Genomic DNA, 25,797 nt, shown 5'->3' with positions numbered 1-25,797 from the left:
TCCACTGAAAGAATGAGGATGGGTCGTACATCCTGTCAAGACTCGCCAACGAGTCATCACTTCTCAGAGCATGCCGAGTCGAAGCACGTTGCTTCCTTAACTAATCGTAACTTTGGCATAGGCTGATGACTTCGGACACAGTGCGCGGATTCCTGGCTAGGAGCATCTGGAATGCGCCGTCGTCGATGCCTTTCAGTATATGGTGAATTCGCTCAGCTTCGGGCATTGCGACATTGACTCGTTTACAAAGGTCCACGACATCTTCAATGTAGCTCGTGAACATTTCTGCCGTCTGCTGTGATCGGGCGCGCAAACGTTGTTCAGCGCGCAGCTTGCAAACAGCGGGTCGGCCGAACACTTCCGTAAAGATTGTCTTTAAGATTGACCATATGGGTACACCACTTTCGTGGTTGTGAAACCAGAGTTGGGCAACACCAGCCAGATAAAAGATGACGTGGGTTAACTTCGCTGGATCATCCCACTTGTGCGCGCTCACCCATTCGTATGACGCGAGCCAGTCTTCTACGTCTTCATCGTTGGCACCGCTGAAGATCTTGGGGTCCCATTGTCGTGGAACGCCGGTGCAGGTGACGGACTGTGGCGTTGGTGCCGTTTGGGATGAGCTGTCGGTCATGGCGGGTGGTAGCGTTCTTGATCATAGCTCCAGGGTTTCAAGCGACGGGGTTCTAGTCCCAGCACCTCCACCAGTTGAGAAGATGTTTATTGGCGGCTCCTAATGCAAAGACACAGCGACCGGGAATGGCGAGACAGACCGAAGCACTGTCCAAAAATACGGCAGCAATCAACAGCGCGAGCCAAGCTGAGCAGCGCGTTGGCGATGCGGCTGTGCCGCGAGACGCGTCGTCTTCTTCACATGGCGATGAAGTGAATCATGCATCTGATTGGTTTAGAGTACGAACTCTAACCGATGAGATGCATGATCGCCATCGTCACTTTCCATTACCAGGGGCAACCGGTGGGGACAAAGCCACCGTCGCGAACTAAGGCTCTAGTACACAGCACAGGAAAATTCAGCATGGAGATGGGAAGAAAATGAAAGACATTGTATGACTGGGGTAAAGAGCATGAAGATCTCCAAATTGCAACGAAAAACAGCGAAGGCAGCCGTGCGTTCATGTGCAAATATTGCAACACCGAGATGGTCACCGATCTAGCGAAGAAGCCCTATGGCCGAATTCGCTAGCATCTAGCGTCAGCTCGTCATAAAAAGTTCAAGATGTCGACCCAGGAAGCTGAGAAGGTGGGAACATCTCAGCAGGCGATTTTTTATATGCCCTGTAGACAATGTGCAAAAGAAACTGAAGTGAACGGCATAATCCATGACTTCGTTTGTGCCCTAGCATACAGTGGAATCAGCATGCACCAGGTGGACGGACCTCTGGGGTACTTCGTATGCAGATACAGCAAGGCCATGAAGACCATGCCAACAGGACAAAGACTTCAGCTGAAATACCTGAAAGAAGCTTTTGATAAGGACATGGTGAAAAGCCCCAATGATGTGCGAGATGTGAAAGTGAGTGTCATCGTCGTCGAATCCTGAGACATCACTGGAGTCCTACCAGCAACACTCTTCTGTGCTACTATAGCAAAAAAAACGTGAAGGAGCAGATTGTGTTGGTCAACGTCGACAGAGTAAATGCTTCGAACAGCTACACGGTGGCCAGTGTAGACAGGAAGGCTCTCCTGACTGTAGGCGAGACGTGGACAGACGTTGTGGCTGTAGTCACAGACTCAGCAGAGTACATTTTAAAAATAGTACGAGAAATCTGTCAAGCTGAAGGGATTCAAATCTGCATGTGAAAAATTTAGCACACCTGATTCATGTGAGTCTTGACCATGCCATTTCTTTACCATTCATGTCAACAGTTGGATCCAAAGTGATCAAGTTTGGAACGTTAGTTAAGCATGCTAAAAAGCTGTACCAAAAGTACAGCACAATTTGTGCTTCTAATCACCTCTTTGGACCTGATGTTAAGAAGCCACCTTCTGTTGTCCCGAATAGATGGCAACGCTTCTACAAAGCACTTGTGGTTGCCATGGAAATGTGGAGCTTGGTAACGGAGCTTGCTGAAAGCTCACATGATAGCAGCAAAGCGGAAGTTATTCGAGTGATACTTTCTCAAAAAGTTGTTTATGCGAAGGTAATCCTGATGAGAGACACACTCGGCCCCTTTTAGAGGCCCAGAAAACCCTTGAAAAGAAAACTTTTGATGCCCAGCTTTGATCATCTGGTAAACGTCAAGCTGCAGGAGACTGTCAGCGAGCTTTCAACTATCATCGGTAAAAGCGATTAGGCCAGGCCTGTTTTGTCTATGTTACCCAAGAGCAGCACCACATTAGTAAAAACATGTGAAGAGTTCTGCATGAAACTCGCTATAAAATGGCACTGCACTGTTGAACGGAATGTCTCAGACAAAGAGGAAAACCAGCTAACTTTGTGGAAGTTGGGAGCTGTCCTGGATCCATTTAAAAAGCGTCTGTTGGGGCAGTCATTTGATGACTACAGACCTCTGTTCATGTCTGTAACCGATGGTGTATGTTCACTTCACGACGATTTCAACCAGTACTTGCTGGAAGCAAGCGCCACAAGCACAGCTGTCGAACTCATTGAGTATTGGCATGACTGTACCCCTCTCTACCCCAGGATAGTAAACACTGCACTGACATTGTGCCTAGCTAATGGAAGCTGTGATGCCGAGAGAACTTTCTCCCAGCTGAGAAACGTTCAACGACTGGACAGGTCACGAATGGAGACCTACATGTTGCACATGCAGATGATAGTGTATGTAAACAAAGGTGTGTAAAGAATTGATGACCAGCTTTTCGTGAATAAAATGTTTCATTTTTTAGAAGTTATCAATGCTCTTTGCTGTCACCATTACTGATTCATTTCCAAACAAATGCCAAATTTCGGAAAGTATTTGCTAGAAAACTGTGATGTCCCCCCAGATTACCAGCTTGAAACAAACACCAATTTTAATGCATTAGTGTTAAGAAGCCTGTCATACCTTCTGATGAAATAAACTGAGTGCATTACTTAGCACATCTGTAGATTTAACGCGAAAAACCCCGTATTTCAGCTTGGTTTCACAAAAACTGATTTCTCCCCAATTATCATTTGAGAAATACCACCCGATTTTTACCCCCCTTAAAAAAATATATAAAACCCGAAAATGAACAACCCTATGTATACTGTGCCAAGGAAACTGTATGTCGCCTGAAGAAAGATTACTTGTCGAAACGTTGGCTCCGACTTTCACCTTGTTCTTGTTTTGCTTATCATCTTGAATTACCATCTCCCGCCTTCCGTGTTTTCCCTAGGTAAACATAAGTAACACGTAGTTGTTTTGTTCTTTTCACTGCATCTGCTAAAATCAGCCTGAGATAATTGCATGTTCATGTTTACATATTTGTGACAGGTTGCAGCTCGAGTCAGCTTGGTTTCAACAGTGGGTATACTGATTTTCTGCTCGCGACCTGTTGCACAATTTGTTATGGTACTGGGGGGCCCGCACAAAATTCTCTTAATAGCGGTATGTTGCACTGCTTCCTTTCTCAGGCACAATGGCCGCTTAAGAAGACTTCTTAATCTTTCTTTTTTTTCATGTGCTGGACGATGTGTACCTGTCTGTGGTGCTACAGTGTAATGTAATGAATTTAAACACACTTAATTCAAACTTCCACTTCATTTAAATTGTTGTTGTGGTCCTGTCAAAATAAAGTGTATTTCAATGTGTGAAAGCACCCAGTAATTTGAATCTGTAAGCGTTTGCGACGGTTCATTTGAACATCTCATCCCACCATGCCTTCAGCAACACGCCAACTCATGCAGCGGCGCTTCCGACCATGCATTGCGGCCATGCGCTCGCTGCTGCTTCCATCTTTTGTTGCAAGTACCATATTTTGGCGTGTATAACTAGCAGCAAAAGTTCACAAAGTATAAAAATAAAGTTGGGGTGCGGGTTATGTGTGAATTCTGCCGTGAGGTGCAGCTTTAGAGCAGCAAATATTTAGTCTGGAAGTGGGGATTCACGGCAGCACATGCCGCACTGCTATGAAGCCGCACTCTTGAAACCCCTCACTCGTGTGTTAGCTCAGTACACATGCACCGCAAACGCGGAGCAACACGTAACATCTCCATTCAGTGCACTTCCTTTAATTACAACTCTGTTTAATCTGAATAATTTGTTCTGCCCATTCAACTTTAAATTATGTAGATACGATTGTATAACTATTTGTCCATCACAGCAATAAGTCAGTTCCAATTGGCACTGTGCCTGCCTTTGCTGTATCCCCATTGCGCTGCTTCGGTATGGGTAACAAACTAGACCTTGTCCCGGCATAATGTTGTGACAAAATGTTGGTACATTCCCACAGGCGGCTGTGGACACACATGTCGTGCAGCACCTGACTTTTCGTCTGGGTCATGCGGCCGGATCTTCGGGCAGCACTGGCAGTATGGCCACCGTGTGCCGCATCAGTCGCAATGTCCTCTTCCCACCGCAGTTCAAGAGTGTGAGCGAGTGGTTCCAGTATGCATTTGCCAGTAGTGAGCTGGATGACGTGGGTCGCTTCCCTGTGTTTGAAGGACGACCCACACCACCACGCCCACCCGAGGCTGGCCACACAATGGAGATGATCTTTGCCTTCCCCAGCCTTGAGCTGCACATGAAGACAGAGCAGCTGCAGGGCGAGCACAGTCCGGGACCTGACGGTCAGTTGGTGTGGCCCTCCTGTTTTTATTGCCTCCTTTTTAAAGCGTTGTCATTTTCAGGAGGTATTTGTGAAGTTTGCATTGCACAGTAAAACATCACTCCACTTCTCTTTTCAGATTCCAGACCAGTGGTGGAGTGCAGCTTTGTCACTGAGTTTGACGACCATATCTTTGTGGCTGTGGATGCAGAAGCTTTCTTTTTCCTGCACAACCTGATCGTGTCGTACATCCGAGAAAAAGACGGTGGTTAGTTTCTTACTTACTTGCCCTGCTCACTGTCTCAGACATCACGGTCAGAATCAGAATCAAATTTTCTTACTGCATACAAAGTTATTACAACATGTAATATACAGGAGGAGGTCCCGGAGTCGGAGACTGAATTGGGACCTCCTGTACATGATATAAATGAAAGGAAAAGTAAACTTAATGCAGCAACAGTAATAAATACAACTATAAGACAAATTAGAAAGGCAGCAATTATATATACAGTAGAACACAAATTAAATCAATTAAGCAACATATGGAAACATGAACAAATTGAACAGAAAATGGGCTTGTTTAAACAGTTTCATATGTGATTAATAAGCATGGTATAAACTTCAGTATTAACCAATGAAAATGCAAACGCATGCATTATGTGGCATATAAAAAAAATGTTAAGTAAGGCTCGGTTGGTTCAAAAGGAACTTTTTGTGCTTCTAAATCTGTTAAATGCAGCATTTTAAGTAATAATAGCATGGCTTTAACAGAAATGTTACAATGATATGCTAAGTATGAATAAATATGCTAATTTTAAATTGCGAACTGAAATTTTTTGGCAACACATATTATTTACTATATGGCACGAAAAGGTGAACAAAATGGAACATTCTTCCTTTCTCGGTCTCTTCATACTTTCTGTTTGTGCCTGTTTTTCTGTAGGACATGGGTTCTCAAACTGGGTTACACAATTGGCATCTTAGGATTCCGCATCCAGCCCCATCCCGTTTTTCCCAATTGACTTCCACAATTTATCGATTTAAAAGGGCCCTGAAACATTTTCCTAACTAATTATAGAATGGCCTCGCTATTAAAGGAATTCGTCTTACAAATATCATGCTGCAAAATCTTTTCGAATCCTTCAACTACAAGTGGAGTTATACCGCAGTTATACCCGGCTCTCTTACTTTACGTCTCCGGGCGCTGAAAGCTAAACAGGGGAGGAGCCAAGAGGGCAGAGCCCCACCCAAAATTAAGTGTCTCGGCAGCAAAAGGGCTCTTCGTGACATCCCGTGGCCACCAAGGTAGGCCACACTACACAGCACACCACTGGTATCTTGGAGGCCACGCGCAGCAGAAGCAGCTGCGTGCAGCTGTCATCTGTAAAGCGGCAGTGCAAAGATGAAATAATTTTTTCCCATTTTGAGATCGCAGACATATGCAGCCCATGACGTACGATTTCCTGTCAGAGCAGTCGGCACTCTTTGTCGGCATCGCAGATCACTTTCAAGGTTTGGCCAGCATGGCAGTGCCATACGAAGCCGCCCCCAGAGTACATTTGGCCACGGTTCATAAGGGTTCGATGCAGATGAATAAGGCGCTAAAGACCGATAATGGCTTATGCAGATTGGAATGTCATCAGCAGACCTGGCGCCGCCACCTGCAGTACTTTGCTTGCGTCATAAATGCTCTTTGCGCCGCTGTCCGCACCAGTTTATATCGCTGCAGCACAGTCATTTGTACTGGCCCGATCAAGTTTCATAATACTAATAATGACACCAGGCTGCATGGAGATGAACAAGTTGCACAATGCTTACGAATGCTTAGATAACTCGCAGAGGACTTTCTGCATGTTTTTTTTATAGGTTCATATGTTCCCAGAAAACGCAATCTTTCGGTACCAGCGTTCAGTATGTCGCCAAACTGCGATCATATGATACATCTTCCGGCCGCTAGATCCCATGCAAATAAGAAGAGGTGCGAAGCACGCCCTATCGAAAATAGTAAGCCACCCACCACAGTGCTTCTCCGGAATACTCGCCCGCCCGTCTCACATGAAAATGCAGGTTTTCTTGTTCTGGTATCTGTAAATAACCATTCAGGTCGTAGCACACCTCATTCATAGATATCGCCGCCAACCCTATTGCAATACGCATCTTCACTTATCTGTTTCATAGCGCATGGGCCGTAGTGCTGTTAGAAGTGTATTGCACGCTTTTAGTGGGCGATAACCCAAATGTGCCGCCGTTCCCTTGTGCATGCGGTGCAAAGGGAGCGTCATCGTCTGGCGGCATCGTAGACATCATATTCCTGTGTTGCCCACCAGCTCGATTTCGTTTATATTTCCAGTCGCAGCCTCAAAACACTAACCAATAGGAAAATGACAATGTCCGTCTCGGGTCACTTAGGCCCTACCAGCTCGGCGCGCAGACATCTATGTCTTTTACCGCTACGATTCGCGCTGAGTAGGCACATCAAAAATTTTCCACCATAATGCCCCACTTGAAGAAGCTGCTGACCCAGGCTGAATTCGATAAGCGCAAATGTAATCTTGCCAAAGCCATAAAAACGACAATGCGTGTTTCGGGGCTGCTTGAACCCCACTAGCTCAGCTCGCATCGGCGTCTCATGCTACAAGGATACACGCAGCACTTCGCATTATGTAGATGCCAACTATAGTTTAGTCTGCCAATTTTAGGGGCTTCTGGTCGTACATTTTCTCGGGTAGTATGTTTTTCTCACGTTTCTTTCCAATACGATGTGGGGATGCGCGACTCTCACGCGTCCCCTGATATGTTGTTTCCCCACATAGCTCCCATCTCCTGCAATCCGGTTTTGCCGCGTAGCCTGCGTGGTGCTGTGATACTCGCAGCAGTCGGTCTGGTTGAAGCGCAGTACAAGAGGCAAGTGTTGCGCTGCTAATGCCGCCTAACGGTGGGGTTACTTGGACACTGAAAGGAGAAGGCTCTTCCTCTTTGGTTCAGGATCGGCAAGCTGCACAGATGTTCCATGCTTCTGCGAGACCATCTCGTGAGGCCTCGTTCAAACGTGCCACCATTCGCGTGACCGTACACGCGAACGACCAAGCGTTGATGTCCAACATGGGGCGAACATATTCGCTCGTTATCCGGTCGCGGTGAGTCGGACTTCCGCGATTTGTCATGCGCCCATCGGCATGTTTTGTGGATAGCAACTCTGCTAGCAGGCATTAGTCTATGAAAGGTGCAATAAGTGCCCTTGTGATTGTTTGCCCTAGTGTGTTGTCAATCCTTTGTCCCAAGAGCACGGGTGAGAATGCCACAACGTAATTACAGTTGAACCCACTTATAACGATACCGGTCGTAACGATATATTAGTTGTTATCATGACAATGGTAGCAGACAATGCCTTGGTCCGATTGAGGGGGCCTGGGCGCATCTAGAGTGCTAGGTAGCTTCCGTTTGCCAGCCAAAGGGGCACCGCGATTGGATTTCCCCTCGTGCGCAAGGGCGTGGGTTTCGTGTTCTCGTTGGCCGTGCGGAGCAGAACAGCGTGCCCAGCCATGTGAGTACGGGTCGAGAAAAACTCATGCGGTGAAAAAACTCATGCACATCTCTATGTTCTCTCGTGGCCGAGGCCGCCTCGTATTTCGGGGAGTTACAGGGTGACGTGTCATCACCAGCCCATGCACAACGAGGTTCGAGAGAGGTGGCAGGCGGTAGGCTTTCACTGCCAGTATGTTGCCCTGAATCTGCTTCGCATCAGAGGCCAACTCGTTTGGGTCACGATAACGGGTGCTCTGAAGGTAAGCAGCCAAGGTTGGATGGGCTTGAAGAATGGCCCGCTCTACCTTAATGGCGTCAGATGCCAAAGGGTCAGCAAGAAGATAGAGCTTCTGCATAGCCCTGACATACTCGATCAGAGATTCGTCGGGGTGTTGGGTGTGAAGCTCTAGCTCGCGATGCATGCGGCACTCATAGTCAGGAGGGAGGAATTCGCTGCGGATGAGCATCCTAAACTCCTCCATCGAACAAGCTTGGTGGCCGACAAGTCGGTACCACCATGCCGCATAGGCTCTTAGCGAGACAGGCAATACAGTGCCTAGCATCAACATGCCGATGGCGCGCGACAAATCGCGGAACTCGAACTCACCGCGACCAGATAACGAGCGAATATGTTCGCCAACTTCGTTGGTCTGCGAGCAGCGAGAGGCCAACATGGCACTAGCATGCAAGACTTGTTACGTGTGACTTACGTGCCCACGGTGGCTGCACCGAGCACTCCTAATTCATGCTCTCAAGCGCAGTTTAATTCACCACACACCTCCTTTGACATAGCCAAGATGGTAGACCTCAGGCTAGAATCGTATCGTTCTCCTTGCTGGCTATACTGTTATGCGAAGGGAAAGAAAGAGATAGACACACATGTGTGCAATGTAACGTAGAATGCACAATGTAGAATTGTAATTGAAGTGTCAACATGCGGGATGGTGACATCATTCCTGCCATCATCCATTCCCCATACAAGCCAAGCTTTCAGAGCTCGTATCTCAGCTTTCACAGCGTTACTAGCGAGAATGCGGCCATATTGAGTAGGGCAACTTGCTGTGCAACTTGCCTACATAAGCTAGCCTAAGCTAAGCTTATGGACTTTTACATAAAGTCTACTGTAGCACGTGAGCGGGAATCAATTGGGAAGGTCTGCAAGCTAAGAGCCTGAGTTTAGCGCCATCAGCCTGATCAACTCTTGTTGTCCATGGACAGCGCTGTCCATATAAACGTCATTATGTAACAGCCACACGGGAACTTCACATGTTATTTGTGGTTCAGACGTGTTAGTGTCAGCACGGCATAGTTGTGATACAAGCCGGCTTGCTACCGCACTGTGTTGGTTCCGTAATAAGAATGTGCGACAATGATTTCGGTGCGCCCGAAGGGTACCACTGCATACCAGCTCAAGCAGGCATTTAGGTTTAGCGTTGTGATCAGTATATCGAAGATGTTTTCGCAGTGTAAGTGACTTATGACATTTTTTTAAAACATGAAAGAAGCCTTCGTGCGTACGACACTTTGTTTGCTTGACAACGTCATTTATGGCATGTGATGCTTAGGGCGGTAGCTGTATGGTCGATTCTGCATAAAAAAAAAGAGAATGAAACTGCTTGCCCTTGTGTTATCGTCCGTTTCTCATCAAGTGCGATGGTGGTGTTACTTCAATTAGGCAGATCCAGAGTGCCATAACATCCTCTCCCAATTCCATTCTTTAATGAGGCCTTATGGCATTGGTGGAAGGAGGGAGAGGGGAGGGGTTCCGCTGCACTTTGGGCAAGCTGGTAGGGTTCCCCAATGCCAGAAAGTTTGAGAACCCCTGCACTGGGAAATACTGCAAATACGGGAAACAGAGAAAGACCGGATGACCAGCTTTAACGAGGTCACCAAACACTAAATTGGGAAGGGCCTGTTTCTCCCCCACACACTCCTCACTAAGTAGATGGCAAATGACGGCAAGGCGCACGTTACACACAGCCACATATCTGAACCCAGTGGCCTACCACTGCTACTACCCAAACCCTCACCTGCCGCGGTTGCTTAGTGGCTATGGTGTTGGGCTGCTAAGCACGAGGTCGTGCGATCAAATCCCGGCCACAGTGGCCACATTTCGATGGGCACGAAATGCAAAAACACCCGTGTACTTTGACTTAGGTGCACGTTAAAGAACCCCAGGTGGTCCAAATTTCCCCGAGTCCTCTACTACGGCATGCCTCATAATCAGATGGTGGTTTTGACACGTAAAACCCCATAATTTTAATTTTTACTCAGACCCTTACACAGATAGATGTAGATTCTGTCAAGAATGGGCGGACCTACAACAAATTGGTTGGGCTTGTCCTCAGACACCCACACAGACTAATACACACAAGACCAGAGAGTAATGGGAGACCACATTGCTCAGCTCTGCACCGGAAGACCAACTTGAGGCAATCCAGCTGGCCGAAGATGTCTTCAGAACCCAAGGGCTCGAGGCAGTTATCTAGGTAGAGAGGCCTAGGTCTCATAAATCTGCTTCACTAAAATAATGTTTATTCCTCCTCCTCCTCCCCTGGTATAGGAAGTAGCTGTGTCACATAGGCACTCATGAGCTCCTTGTAACTGCTTCGTCTTTTTCGAGAGAGGTGTGCTTGGTGTCACATGGTTGCCCTTCTGCTAAGGTACTTAATCTGAGCTTATGTGGGATATATGCCTTGATGGCTAAGCAATGACTGCATACTTGCCTGTCAATGTATTGTTCGCACAAGTATAGTGCTTTCTTGATCTCTTTGCTTAGGTAAATACTAGCATTACAAAACACCTCTCCTTGCATTTGGAACTGTACTTTAAATAAAACAAAGACTTTTGACCTTAGTATTTGGTGTGTAAACAGCCACGTGGCTTAGTGTTGCAGGAAAGTGAGCGTGGAGAGGTCGTGGGTCAGTTGGGGGGTGGGTCTGCAGTACAGGAAGGGTGCTCCACTAACACACTCTGATTGGTGCCAGTGTATAGCTGCTTTTCGAGCGGACGCTTGATTTGAATTAATTTTATCGCTGTGTGTTAATTGTTAGAGAGGGTTGTAGAAGGTTTGGCAAGAGCATTGCTTCAAAGTGTGCAATTTTTATGCCCTAGATTGTGTCGCAAGGGCCATATATAGTCAGGCATGTTGTTGGGCTAGTCGCACACACACTGAGACACGCACACAAAGACACATTGACACACTTTGTGTGTTTGTGTATGTTTCTGTTCATGTCCTGTCTTCCTCGCACAGTTTATAAAATTTTGCTGAAGCCATATATAGGCTACTGTGGAGTTTCGTTTGTATAGCTGTATTCAGTAAAAGGAAACCATCCTTCAATTGAGATGACCAATTGTGCAGTTGCACCTTACCAGTTAAAACTTGCAAATTTTAAGTTGATGGAAGTTCTAATTTTGGACGTGTATTTGAACTGCTCAAGCGTTGCAGCTGTCCATTTAAATACTGTTAGAAACATAAAATAGTTCAGCTCTCATGCACACAGCAGGAAAGGAAGAGGGATGTGTTAAAATTGGACGCTGGCTGATGTGATAACGGGTCGCGAGCCATCGCGGAATTCTTGCCGTTAATATGTTCATACGGGTGGCTCATCAGTGATCAGTTCAGAGATTAAGTGTGCGGGTTAGACTGACTGCTCTCGAAGTGGCGTGAAGTTTGGTGGTACGCGTATCCAACGCGATCTACGTGCCTATCGGTGGCTAATCGGCCCAGCTTCGCAAATGCTTTTGCACTTTACAAAAATACACACTGCTTTTCTTGCCATTCGCTCTGTCCGCGTCGCGTTATCATCTAGATCGCTCATGTCGACCTCGACGAACCTTGTGCTGACAGAGGCGGGCCCGGCAGACGCGGTGCCATTCCGTGAATTGTGACGTTCGGGCACTGTCAAGCCGACGTCGGGGAACACTCGCAGTGACAAAGTCCGCCACTGTGCCCCGTTCGAGGCGCCCTCGGCGCTCCTTTTGCGTCGAAAATGAAGTGAAACACTCGCTTGTGCAGCATCGAGCACAAGGGCCTCCGCGGCACGCGACATGTGGCTTAGAAGAGTGTGGGAGTAGGCCAGTTGGTGAATCCCGATTTGGGAAGTTACCGCAAAGAACACAGGAGACAATGTCTTTTCCTTCGTCCCGTGTGTTTTTTGCGATAACTTCCCAACTCAGGAGATGCGGCACTGTACAGATTTCTACATCAAATATATCGAGCATTCGAAAAATCGAACAGTAGATCAGTTGAAGTCATTGGGGGTGAGCTCCACCACTGGAAAAGCTGGCGCCACCGTTGGCGTGGTATGGCGTGCATGTGGCATGAGGGATCACGTGGACACAGCGGCCGCATTGGCTGCTTCACAAGCGCCGAAGAGAGCTGAAAATGAAAGTTTAAAGTCCCACTTGCGCCGCGGTTCTGATTAAGTGGTGAGGCTTTACCGCCTTGGGTGTCTGCTTGACAACATTTGAAAGTACTATAATAGGTAGTGGCTGCCTTTGTAGGCGTGCAGCATGGTAAGCTACTGCTCGGTGCCGCAGTGCCGGACGTACGCGACGGAGGTGGTGTCAACCTTATTCACACATAGCCACAGGGCAAGGAGCTGCGTGAATCTTGGCTGGCGAAGCTTGGCTGGCGAAGCTTGGCTGGCGAAGCTTGGCTGGCGAAGCTTAGAACCGGCAGACAGCCATCGGCTACAACTCGGGGTATGGAGCAAGCACAGACGTGAGGAAGATTTCTGCTATGGTGCCGGGACTGCGGGATGTTCAGCGAGTAGCAGAAAATGCGCACAGAGACGCTCGCCTGCGCCCGCTGCCTGGCTAATGTCATGTCAGTTTGGTCTATGAACTTGTTGATGCTAGATGCTGGCAAGTTCACTAGAACGGAAAGGGAGCAGTAAGACGCACATTTAAAAAGGCATGGCATATGGTCATGTTTGTGTTATGAATTAATACACTGGATTACGAAAAAGAAAGAGAAATCGCATGCTGGGAAGACCGATAAACATACAGTGCGACGCAACTTGAGAAATAATATTGAAATGTGCAAGAATTCAAAAGACAAAAAAAGATTGAATCATCGCAACGGCACATCACAGTCGCCGTAGGCGTCGAATTCTCTATAACGAAATTATTTTTGAACAGTTCTTATAGCGTCCACGCCAAATGGTTGCTAGTGTACTGACAAATGCTCATATGCTGCAGCCTAAAGCTCACGGCACGGTGCGAAAACGCACTCACAGCGAAAGCAAAACATTGTGCGCGGACATGCACGCAGACGTGCAGTCGGTCGCTGCGAACCCATGCGATCGCTGCATTGAGGCTTCATTCTATTGTGCCCCATTTGGTTATACAAACAAGCCCACTATAAGAACATATTTCACATAGTTTACTCTCAGCTTTTGCCTAGCTTTCACGCAAGAAGCCGGTTCGGGAGACTCCATCGCAGCGACCGCGCGTTCACTGTACATATTCGGTAAAGAGATAGCATCTGTAAACGATTCTGTGCTTTCAGTTTGCCCAACATTGTTATATCGACAGTCAAAAACTTCCCTCGTTTTGAGAGTACCTACATAAATGTCCAGGAGGGCTGCCGTGTGGTGTTTTTATTGAGCGCCGTAAGCGAAACCTATGAGTAGCGTGCCACGTAATCCCTCATACTACGCAAGAGAGGCGCTTTCGACAGATGGCGACTCCGTAACTCCTCACCCCCTATAGTGCTGGATTGACATAGAAAAGAAAGACGACAGGACGTGCGCTAGATATCGGCTGTTGATAGCTAGCATACATCCTGTCGTCTTTTTTGTCCCTGTCAATCCAGCGCTACGACTTCAATTTATGCTAGGAACCAACTAGCCCAAAAGTCTGCACTCCTTAATAGTAGATATTCGATTCGGTGATATTCGATATTGCACAACTGTAGTCTGTACATCTCGGTTTTGTGAAGAGCTTACTATCCATGCTTAAGTATTTTTTTAGGATCGCGAACCTCCATGTGTTTGTGCTGTAGATCACACTGTGCACTGGATAAAGACCCACAGCGCTTTTTAATGCGCTATTAGTTTTACAAAGCCCTCATGAAGGAAGTTACGGTTAGACAATCATGAATAATGAACTTATACCGGGAGAATTTAATATCAGTTTTCTGGCCAAAATTGACAACTGGCAGCATGGCACGGCTTCCCCAACATGCAGTTATATCTGTTCCTTCATGGCAAATGTTCATGGTAGTGCAGCATCATGCCAAAAGAAGCATCAAGCCATTTGGCCACTGACATGCACACTGGTCAGTGCGATGTAATAGTGCCGAAAGCCCTGCAGCCATGCACTGCATCCCCTTTTCTTTGCAGCTTCGTCCTACTTGCTTCATGCGACTAGTGTGCTTTTAGTTATTGGTAGGAAGTGAGCTCACTGGGGCCTATGTTGTGCCTTAAAATCAGCCGTGATGTGTTTTTTGACATGAATCCATTATGCGCATGATGTGTATTCCGAAGTGGTGAATTTTCAGTATGCTGTAATTACTTCTTGAGGGCAGGATTAAGTGAGGCTTCATACTCTCAATGATGGGTCAACAGTTGCCAATGTCGGGAAACTTATAGTCAGTACTCATTTATTACGAAATAGAGAAGTGTACGTAATAATTATATTACCTAAGTTAATAAGAATTAGCTGCGCATCAACTCACGTAATATCATACACTTTGCTATCATATCTTTATCCACAGAAGCACTGTATAAATTTTATTTCACACTCAAAGAGTGCTCCCTCTAAGACAGAGTGTCCCTTTCTAGGTGGGGCAGCCAAAAGCCAGTCACCAGAAAGTGAGCGGCGAAAGCGAAGTGTAGCAGAGTCGTTGGAGTCCCTGCATCGAGACTTCCGCGACTACCAGTGCTACACCTGGCACCTTGAGCCCACTGTGCGCCTTCTATCATGGGCGGGCAAGGGCATTGAACCTTATGGCGTGGACTACATTTTGCACAAGCTGGGATTTTCACATGCTCGTGTTACTATACCAAAGTGGCTGCAGCGAGGATGCATGGACCCCCTGGACCTGTTCCTGTCGCTCATGCTAGAGCGCATGCTTAAGGCTGTGCGACAGCACTGATATACTGTCCAGTGGATATTGCTGCAGCTTAGGCTAATGAGCAATGATTGTGATTTATTGAGTCATGGTTGTGCAGCAACTTTAAGTTAAACTTGGCTTTTTGCATAAATGAAACATGCAAGAAGCAAATTTATCTAGAATTTGTTGTATATTGTTAGACTTTCAGTGATTGTTTGGTTTGCATTGTGCTCGGTATGCACACTGATTTGTTGATATTATTTACAGTATAATGAATGAACTGAAATAGATGGCAAAATGACAAATGTGTCAGTGTTTGTTATAATCAAGCAGTGAGCAGTTAAGTTTGCCTTGCTCACTTAGACACCACACCTAAGATTTGTGCACCATAAAGGCAATCTTAGTATTGTATAAAGTACCTTGTGGCATCCTGCTCTACAGCAGTGAAAAATTCTTGGTATGTTGCATGTATGGAAGCAAGCATGGAATGCTTTTTCATATTTCATCATAAGGATACAAGTTTTGTTCTACTACTAGTGCTCCCATATGTCGAACAGCATAAGGCATGCGTCACAGGTTGCCTCACAGAACAATTGCCCGTGCCCTTGTACAGCAGTCCTGTAGTGTCTTCTTCAGAGCATCCAGTCTACGCACCGGACGGGCCCCTTGGATCACAAGCCAACAGATCGCCAACAGCATCAAGCGAAGATGATAAAAGGTGCGGTGCGCTCGAACTGCTCTTCAGTGGGCTCGGAAACGCAACTGCGATGGGCTTCGCTCTAACTCATCGCCTTTTTGCCGTGCAGGTAACGAATTGCTTTTCTTTATACGCCCCCCGTACTCGCTACCTTGCGCGCTTAGCGTTGCCGAGCCCACATTTTTGTTTATCCATTGCATATGACTGTGCCGAGGTTGTTCTATCGCTGTTAGTTCTGTCGGGCGATGTCGAACTAAACCCAGCACCTACTCTTCGTTCCGCATCCAGTCAAACAATTGGTAATGAAGCAGTTGGCGAAATAATGACTGCACTTGAAGAACTGAAGTCAGGACAGTCATCGTTACTTAATGAAATAAAACATATCCACACAAAGTTGTCACAAAATGACAAAGCGTTTGAAGAAATTCGGAACCACCTCCTAAAAATTGAGCAGGATTGTTCATCCGTTCCCGCACTGAAAGAAAAGTTAGATGACGTTGAAGCTGTCGCAAACGAAAACGCAGATAAGCTTTCCCAATTTTCGTCAAAAATGGATGCCTACGAAGATAATGCCCGCAGATCAAACCTTCTATTTTATGGCATAACCGACAACCCGGATGAAACTTGGAACAAAGCCGAGGGTTTGGTGATTGAACTCTGCAAAACGAAGCTCAACATTGATTTGCAGCCAGTTGATATTGAACGCGCTCACAGGATTGGCTCTTTTGATGTAAACAAAATAAGACCTATAATTGCCAAGTTCGCGCACTTCAAAATTAAAGAGCGCATTCTGGCTAACTTGGGTAAATTGAAAGATACTGATTTCAGTGTATCACCAGACTATTCACCAAAGACGCGGCTCGCACGCGAAAAACTTGTTGCATTTGCAAAACCTCAAGGCAAACATTATAAGCTTCGTCACAACAGGTTAATAATGGACAGCTCCACCTATGTATATGATAATTCTACGGACAAAGTAATCCACCGACCATCATAGCTAAGAAATGATCGTGGTGAACAACAAAGAAAATGCCTTCTTTCGATTTTATATACCAACATTAGAAGCTTTCTGCCAAAGCTCGACTCGGTTTCTAACCTTATTTCCACCACAGATAGCAACGTTCTTATTCTAACTGAAACTTGGTTAAACACAACCATTGACAACACCGAAATTCAGATTGCCTTAACCGATTTCGACATATTCCGTTGCGATCGTGATGTGAGGCGAGGAGGAGGAGTGTTAATAGCCACTAACCGCAACCTTCATTGTTTCAAAATTGATATCTCCTCTCCGTTGGAAATACTGTTTGTGTGCACTAAAAATTCTCACCCACCCTTAATATTCGGACCTTGCTACCGTCCTCCTGATGCCGATCCAAGCTTTGTTGCATGCTTCCATGAGGCACTTTGCACTCTGGCACATTCTTTTCCTAACGCGCCAATCATTCTGTTCGGCGATTTCAACTTTCCAACAATAGTATGGTCTGACGTAGCGCAAACATTATCGAAGCGCAATGCAGAAAGTGAATTTCTTGACACGTGTCTTACGTTTGGCTTATCTCACCTCATCTTCAATCCAACAAGGCATATAAATCAATCGTCCAGCTTGCTCGACCTCTTGTTTGCCACGCATCCTGACAACTTTTCTGAGATAACATTTTTGCCCGGGCTTAGTGATCATGCTGTAATTCACGCTACTTATCAATTTCATATAGCATATCCCCCAAAAATAAGAAAGATCATAACGCTCTACGACAGAGGGGATTATGTCGCGTTCAATGAAAAGTTAACTCAGTTCAGTTACTCCTTTCTTGAAATGTTCACTTGTCATTCCGTTGAAGATAACTGGTTAATGTTGAAATCCAAAATGCAAGAACTAGCGAAAGCCCATATTCCTGCCATCACTGTAACTGAACGGCCCTCATCCCCTTGGTTTAATAACACATTAAAACGCCTGAACAATAAAAAGAAAAGGCTTTATCGTATCGCCAAGCATTCTAACATGTCACACGCATGGGAAAAGTATCGCTGCATTGACAAAATGTTTCAGTCACAAGCTAACAAAACTAAGCAATCATTCTTTTCAACCTCACTTCCTGATATGCTACGTAATAACCCTCGTCAATTCTGGAAGGTTGTCAATCCATGCCCAAAAAAACCAATAAAAATACTTGACCAAAATGGCGTCCCTATTCCTGATACTGAACTTGCAACAACACTTAATTCAACATTCTGTTCATTTTTTACAAAAGAATCTGAAGGCAGTCTTCCTTATTTCCCTAACCCTCAATATCCTCTCGTGCCAGCCATCACGTTTGAACCTCATGGCATTTGCAGACTAATAGAATCTTTGAAGCTAACTTCATCGGCTGGCATTGATGAAATTAACGCGAAAGTGCTTAAGAATACAAAAGATGTCACTAGTGTCATCTTATCACACATTTTTCAACAGTCACTCTCGTCTGGAGTGGTGCCGCAGAACTGGAAGACAGGTAAAATCATTCCAGTCCCCAAAAAAGCTTCTTCAACGTCATGTCTTGTCTACCAGCCAATTTCCATTACCAGCATTTGTTCCAAACTGATGGAGCATGTCATCTTTTCCCACCATCATGAGATTTCTAATTTCTAACAACTTTTTTCATCATAGTCAGCACAGATTTCTTAAGAATTTATCTTGCGATACTCAACTTGCACTCTTTATAAATGACATCAGTTCCCAATTAGACCTTAATGTACTCATTGTTTTTAGACTTCGAGAAAGCTTTTGATAAGGTACCCCACAACCGTCTTTTCTTGAAACTTTCAGTCCTGAATCTCAATCCCCTAATTTATAATTGGTTGCGCAGCTTTCTGACCGGCCGGCAACAGTTTGTTTTTGCAAATAACTTTTCATCCCCTCTGTCTCCTGTGCTTTCTGGGGTTCCTCAAGGTTCTGTTCTTGGCCCCCTCCTCTTTTTAATCTACATTAATGACCTTCCTAATGACATATCTTCTAACATACGCCTATTTGCGGACGACTTTGTTATTTACCGACCCATTAGCTCAGATATCCCTGTCCTGCAGCGTGACTTACAAACAGTTGAAAAATGGTGTAAGACATGGTTAATGTCATTAAATGTAAATAAAACCTCATTAATCTATTTCAATCGTCGGCATTCTTATGTAGCACCCTCGTATCTCTTAGGTAATTCAATAATATCATCTGTGACCTGTTATACATACTTGGGGCTTATCTTAACGCAAGATCTTTCATGGTCCTCTCACATCGCTAAAATAACTAACAAGGCTAACCGCACCTTAGGCTTTCTCCGGCGACATCTGAAATTTGCCCCTCCTCCGGTAAAAACTCTTGCCTGCAAATCTGTGCACGGTAAGGCCCAAACTTGAATACGCATGCTCAATTTGGGACCCTCATCATACTGATTTTTCTAACATGCTTGAATCCCCAAAACTGCGCAGCCCGATTTATCTTCCCTGACTATTCTTCATATACAAGTGTCACAGCACTAAAATCTAATGCGAATCTTCCTAGACTCAAAGCGAGACGTCAAGTGTCCAGGCTCATTCTATATCACAAGTTTTATGGTGCCCCGATTGGTAACAGCGTCATATCGCCAGCTCACCGCCATTCATCCCGGACCAATCATTCAAAGTCTGTACCCCTCGCATGCGCGCACGTCATCCCATCTTCATTCGTTTTTTTCCACGTACAGCGAGAGACTGGAATGATCTGCCTGAAGAAGCGGCGGACCACTCCAGTGCGAGTGCGTTCAGGACTGCCATCGAACGCATTTTCCTTGAAGCAGCCCACCCCTCATGTAAAACCCCTCTCCAGGGGCATTTGAGGAATAAATAAACAAATAAATAAATAAATGCCCAAAACAAATGGGATCCGACGATTATGTTAGCTAACTTGATCTTCTACCTACAAGGCGTCCCAGTGACCTACCGTCCCAGTGAGCCAAACTTGCCTGCAGCACCATTTGTACAGGCAATAGTCCGCAAAGAACTCGTTAATCTTTGAGTTCATTCTGTATGTCTCATTGCCACTTCACAGCTGTGTCATGCTCAGGGCCGGATTAAGAAAAATGGGGGCCCTGGGCTAATGCGCATGCAGGCCCCCTTTCCTTATACTGACCCCCCCCCCCCCCTCCCTGTCGCCTGCTACGCTACTGGAAATATGCCATGTTTTCTTTTAATCCACCAAATTAAAAAGAATGAAGTGCGATCAACGGGATTATTATTATATGGAAAACAACAAAACTGCTTGAAACGCGTGCTGTTGTAAACACCTACACATATGTTCACTTTGTGATTAATCTGCATTCTGTTTTCAGCAAAAGCTAGTGTCACGATCCTCCTGGGTTCATGAACAAGGGAGGGCTCGAGGCACCCTCCGTTAGATGGACGCTCCGCAGTGTGGTGGTGCTGAACAATGACTGACCGCCGAGCAGCTGTGCTCGCCAGTGTTTATTGGTGCGGTGACCAATGTTGCCTAACTGAGCCTGGCAGGCCACCGAGCCTGGCGGGCCAACGAAGATTATGCCCGAGGTGGCGTCGCATGCTTGTTACAGCTAGGCTTTAAGGAAAAGTTTAGTGCACTCAAGACGAACAAGAACGTAGAAAAGACAACACAGCTCAGATGTCGATCCTTCTGAAGCTAGGATTTTTTTGCATCACTAAGTTTAATCCCATGAGGAGACGCATGGTTGTATCCAAAACATTTTTTATTAAAATTCAAGCATCAGACTGCAGTAATCATTATACACGTTACTCTGTAAACATGCAATATATATATACAATACTTAAGGCAATACAAACACCATAAAGGTGCACTAGAATACAGATGAACATTACCAACTGTAATTACAAAACATTATTTGAAAATATTTTCGTCAAAGGTAAGACAAGCAAGGACAACACCAAATAAATGTGGCACTATCAAAAACAACAAAAATACAGTTCTTTATAAGCACACTAAATATCGCAAGACAAACAACGAAGATTTGCATATCTTGAATTACACTGCTCAGCGTTTCATTGGCAACGTGGAGGCTGGGAGGCGACACAACGAACTTATTGGAACAATTCATGTATAGCGCAAACAGTCCTCTTTTAAAATGGCATCTTTCGCGGAGGAGGTCACTTTCAATGGACATGATAGCAAGCGAGTTCACCTTGTCGTCAAGGAGGCTCGAACGAAGTCGATTTTTTATCAGTGACAACTTGGAAAACGATCGTTCAGTCTCACAGTTTGCCACGGGTATGTGCAAGTACATTCGCAAAGCAATAGAAAGGTTCGGAAACACTTCAATAAGCTTTCTTTCATGCAGCAACTTCATTATTCCCAGGGGACTCATGTCCTGGCACACAGAGTTATGCAGAAAGTTCGCAAACTGAACGATTTCAACGGAAAATGCTGGCTCCAAATCATTTTTGTAGGTTTTCACCAACTTCTCAGCCTGCTGTGCCAGAGAGGCCTCGCTCCTAACTTTAAGAATCCGAATCTCTTGCAGAGTTCAGTGTAGGCAACCTCTCGCACTCGCAAAGCAGAGCCTCTGCTTCGACTGTCAAGTACAACATTGTAGGTCTCTACGATAAATTTTTTTTCTACCTTGTAGCGCACTATCGCTTTTTCTGTCCGGGTGCTTACTCAAAACGATGCGTTTGTTCTCATCCTGATAACATTGATTGGTACTTAGCGTGTGTGCTCTCTCTTCGAAGGTATCATAGAGAGGTCGCAAAGAATTAACAAAGCCTTTTAGAGAGCTCAGCAGGTCTACAACAGTTGAAATGTCTAGGCCTGGTTTCTGAAGTGCTACGCTCGTTTTTTCAAAGCGCTCCAATATTTCACTCCAGAAAATCGCCATGAATGCAGTCTCTAGTTTTTCCATTTTCTTGAAGAGAGAGTGCGCTTCGTTCCTAGTGTCACCGTTTTCTTCCTCGTTCTTTGATATAGCTTCAAGGCAACACAAGACTGCATTGAAATTTCTCAGAATGGCCTTACATGATTCAGCGTGTATTGACCACCTGGTCTCAGAGAGACTTTTCAAAACAAGCTGCTGGCCAGTTCCACCCATGCTGTCCAAAAGATACCTTCATCGCTTAGGTGAGGCAGCAAAGAACACATACAGTTTCCGAATTACAGTGAAAATTTTGACGGCCTCAAGGCAACTGTCAACGCTACACGCGCCAACTAAGTTCAGTGAATGACCAGCACACGGGGCATAGACTGCCAATTCGTTCAGGTGTTCGATTTGAGCTTGCAGTCCTTTGTATTTTTCGGACATATTACTCGCATTATCATAAGCCTGGCCCCTACAATCATCAACTGAGATGCCATTGGTCGTCAAGAGGGACATCACGGTATCGAAAAGATACAAGCCGGTATGCGATTAAATTGGAACAAATCCAAGAAAGCGTTCGTACACTTTCCCATTAATTTAAATAGTATTGTAAAACAACTGACAGCTGATCAACGTGAGTAAAGTTTGGAGTCGAATCAACAATTAAAGAGAAGTATTTTGCGCGTTTCACTTCGTCAACGAGACGTTCCTTGACAGCCTTTGCCATATGCTCGATAAATTCATCACAAATGGTTTTTGACAGATATGATGGGTGACTTTTTCTTTTGTTCCCGTAGCGTTTGATGTGCTCCTCTAGAAAGGGATCAAACTTGGCAATGGCCTCAAGCACTCCCATATAATTGACATTTCTCAGTGAACCAAAAATCTCCTCACTGCCTCTAAACGCTACGTTGCGCCCAGCTACGCACTTCAACACCTCTCTCCAGTAAGCGGTCTCAATGACAAGATGCTTAACCAGCTCCTTGTCAATTGTGCTGCTCGAGTTAGAGCGGGCGAGCCATGCTGCCACGTAGTTCCGGTGCTTGACGCTATTTTCATGTGCGCAAACCTTTTTTTCAGCTCTTTTCCAATCAGAAAAGCTGTGCATGGTGAAAGCACTGGGGTTGCTTGAAATCGAAAATAGTTTGCACATGAAACAGTAAACGGAACCTTTGGACTCGGAGTACATTAACCAGTGTCGCTCGTACGCCTCCCCATTTACAGCCTTTCGCACGAAAAGATGAGGTTACATATAGCATTTCTGAGTTTTGTATTGCCTTTCGGGAGATGGAAAATTTTCTGCCCGATTTTGAAAATACAATGGCCCTTTCTCAAGGCATACACTCCGAAAGCTGTCAGTAATAACGTCCGGCCACTTAGCAGGGTCGCTTCGGAGAATCTCGCAACGTACCTCTTGCTGCGGGGGTGTCTGTACTTTTCAGTTGCTGCAACGAGAAGCCGTCTCATTCGTCCTCTCGAGGCACACTTTGTGGGTGGGAACATGATTATTTGAAGCCAAACTAACACGAAAGAAGTGAGTCGGCTCCTGGAGTGTTGTTTCCTGGCGCTCGTCAGTAGAAGGAAGCTCATAGGGGAGGTTTGGCACCTGTTGATCAGCAGTAGAATGGTGATCAGTGGCGTCACCACTGTTGATCAGTGGTGACGCAGCAGAGGGTGCTAAGAATACCTGGGTCCGAACAGGCCACCATTGGAATCTGAACCTGGCAACATTTAACGCTAGAATGTCGTTATCTATTGAGGCAAGTCTAGCAGTGCTATCGGAGGAATTAGAGGGCAGCAAATGGGATATAATAGGAAGTTAGGGGGACAAAAGAAGCGTATACAGTGCTAAAAAGCGGGCACCGTCCTGTGCTACCGGGGCTTAGCGGAGACGAGAACTAGGAATCGGATTCCTGATTAATAAGGATATAGCATGGTAACATACAGGAATTCTATAGCATTAACGAGAGGGTGGCAGGTCTTGTTGTGAAACTTAAAAAGAGGTACAAATGAAAGGTCGCACAGGTCTATGCCCCTACATCCAGTCATGATGACCAGGAAGTCGAAAGCTTCCATGAAGACGTAGAATCGGCGATGGGTAAAGTCAAAACAAAATACACCATACTGATGGGCGACTTCAATGCCAGGGTAGGCAAGAAGCAGGCTGGAGACAAGTCGGCGGGGGAATATGGCATAAGCTCTAGGAATAGCAGGGGAGAGTTATAATATTAGTAGAAATTTGCAGAACAGAATAATATGCGGATAATGAATTAAACCTTCTTCCGCAAGCGGATTTAGCTGAAAGTGGACGTGGAGGAGCCCGAATGGCGAGACTAGAAATGAAATAGACTTTATACTCTGCGCTAACCCTGGCATCATACAAGATGTAGACGTGCTCGGCAAGGTGCGCTGCAGTGACCATAGGATGGTAAGAACTCGAATTAGCCTAGACTTGATGAGGGAACGGAAGAAATTGGTACATAAGAAGCCGATCAATGAGCAGGATGTCTACCAACCGGGAAAACCGGGAATTCTCGGGGATTTTCAATAGTCTGGAAAAACTCAGGGAACTTGCGCTTCTATCAGGGAAAATTAGCTGTAATTTTATTGAAAGGGAAAGAAAGTCGCGGTAAAGATGGCTCGAGTAGGAGAATTTACCAGTGTTTAGTCAACTACAGACTTTCCGGACGGCCCGATAATTCGGGCGGCTTCGCGGCACCACCACGTACCTCATAGAGCCTATGTATAATAACGTCTGAAATTTTGGATGCACGAACCCTTCGCCATCCGATTTTCCGGACTTTTTGCCGTCATGGCAGGTCCGAAACGGCATTAATAAAACCACTGCCGCCGCCGTTTTGATTACCTCGTCGCTCCTCGATCCGGCGCACACGCACGCAGATTCGCTGGCGGCCGTAGCCACCACCGCAGCAACGCTAGGCCTAGCTGCTTCTGCGTTCGCTATTAAGCTTCTTGCCGTTCTGTGCCGTGTGTTTCATTGAAAAATTCGCCGCTGTCAGCAATGGCACCGACTCCGCCTTTGTGGTCCTCGCGATTGGCTTCGAAGCTCGGAAAGCACGACGCGTTGCATAATGCGGGCTGCCGAAAGTCAGCTTCGCCTCACAACAGCAATATTACGCGGTGAAGCGTGCGCAAATTATTGCGGTGAAGGTCAACAAGCGTGGGAAGGGGCAATTGTCACGGGACCTAGTATGTATCCCTTAATTAAACACGCGTGCACCCGCTGCCTCCTGTCACAGGATGAGCACCGATATGCATAATAATAAGGCAGGCCTTCAGAGCATTTTCTGACGTGCTGCGGCAGTAAAAGACATTGCAGTGGCGCACACACACACACTCTATAGAGTGTGTGTGTGTGGGGAGGGGGGGCAAACCGCAGACGGTCTGATCTCTCTCTCTCTCTCTCTCTCTCTCTCTATATATATATATATATATATATATATATATATATATATATATATATATATATATATATATATATATATATATATATATATAGTGGGTTTAGCGCTCCTGCTCAGCAACGGCTCTCGTGCTTGGAAGCTGTGACTGCCCTGCCAGTCGACATTGCGCTGCTCCGAGCTCTGCCAAATAAGCACCTTTAGAATATATATATATCTGCCAAATAAGCACCTTTAGAATATATATATATATATATATATATATATATTCTAAAGGTGCTTATTTGGCAGAGCTCGGAGCAGCGCAATGTCGACTGGCAGGGCAGTCACAGCTTCCAAGCACGAGAGCCGTTGCTGAGCAGGAGCGCTAAACCCACTAGCGTTTAGAGCCAGTAGCGCTGAACCCACTAGCGTCTCTCTTCGCTACAATCACCCCCCGGGAGCGAGAAGGGAGCCGTCCGGCGACCTAACAGCTCGTCACGATGAGCGGGTCGTAGTAACGCTTTAAACGGTCGACATGGACAATGTCTC

The 25,797-nt window shown here is 45.9% G+C and overlaps 1 protein-coding gene across 6 annotated transcripts in view; it reads left to right on the top strand.

Moving 5' to 3' along the window:
* Positions 1-20,745, top strand: part of tweek (transmembrane protein KIAA1109 homolog tweek) — a 647,796-nt gene extending 627,051 nt beyond the window's left edge. For 3 of the 6 annotated variants that reach the window (XM_050182732.3, XM_050182733.3, XM_072287712.1), the window contains exons 59-61: positions 4,399-4,735; positions 4,853-4,981; positions 15,030-18,179. In XM_050182732.3, coding sequence (XP_050038689.2) covers positions 4,399-4,735; positions 4,853-4,981; positions 15,030-15,343 — 780 coding nt within the window. In that variant the 3' untranslated portion in view covers positions 15,344-18,179. Of the gene's footprint in view, positions 1-4,398; positions 4,736-4,852; positions 4,982-15,029; positions 18,180-20,335 lie in introns of those variants that run through there. The other 3 variants (XR_008613545.1, XR_008613544.1, XM_055073300.1) reach the window with 3 other exon arrangements.
* The last annotated feature ends 5,052 nt before the right edge of the window (positions 20,746-25,797 follow it).

Source organism: Dermacentor andersoni, chromosome 4 (genome assembly GCF_023375885.2).
Source record: "Dermacentor andersoni chromosome 4, qqDerAnde1_hic_scaffold, whole genome shotgun sequence".
In the NCBI taxonomy this organism is placed as follows: domain Eukaryota; kingdom Metazoa; phylum Arthropoda; class Arachnida; order Ixodida; family Ixodidae; genus Dermacentor; species Dermacentor andersoni.
The sequence above is the reverse complement of the archived record's forward strand: the minus strand, read 5'-3'. Positions and strand labels throughout refer to the sequence as shown.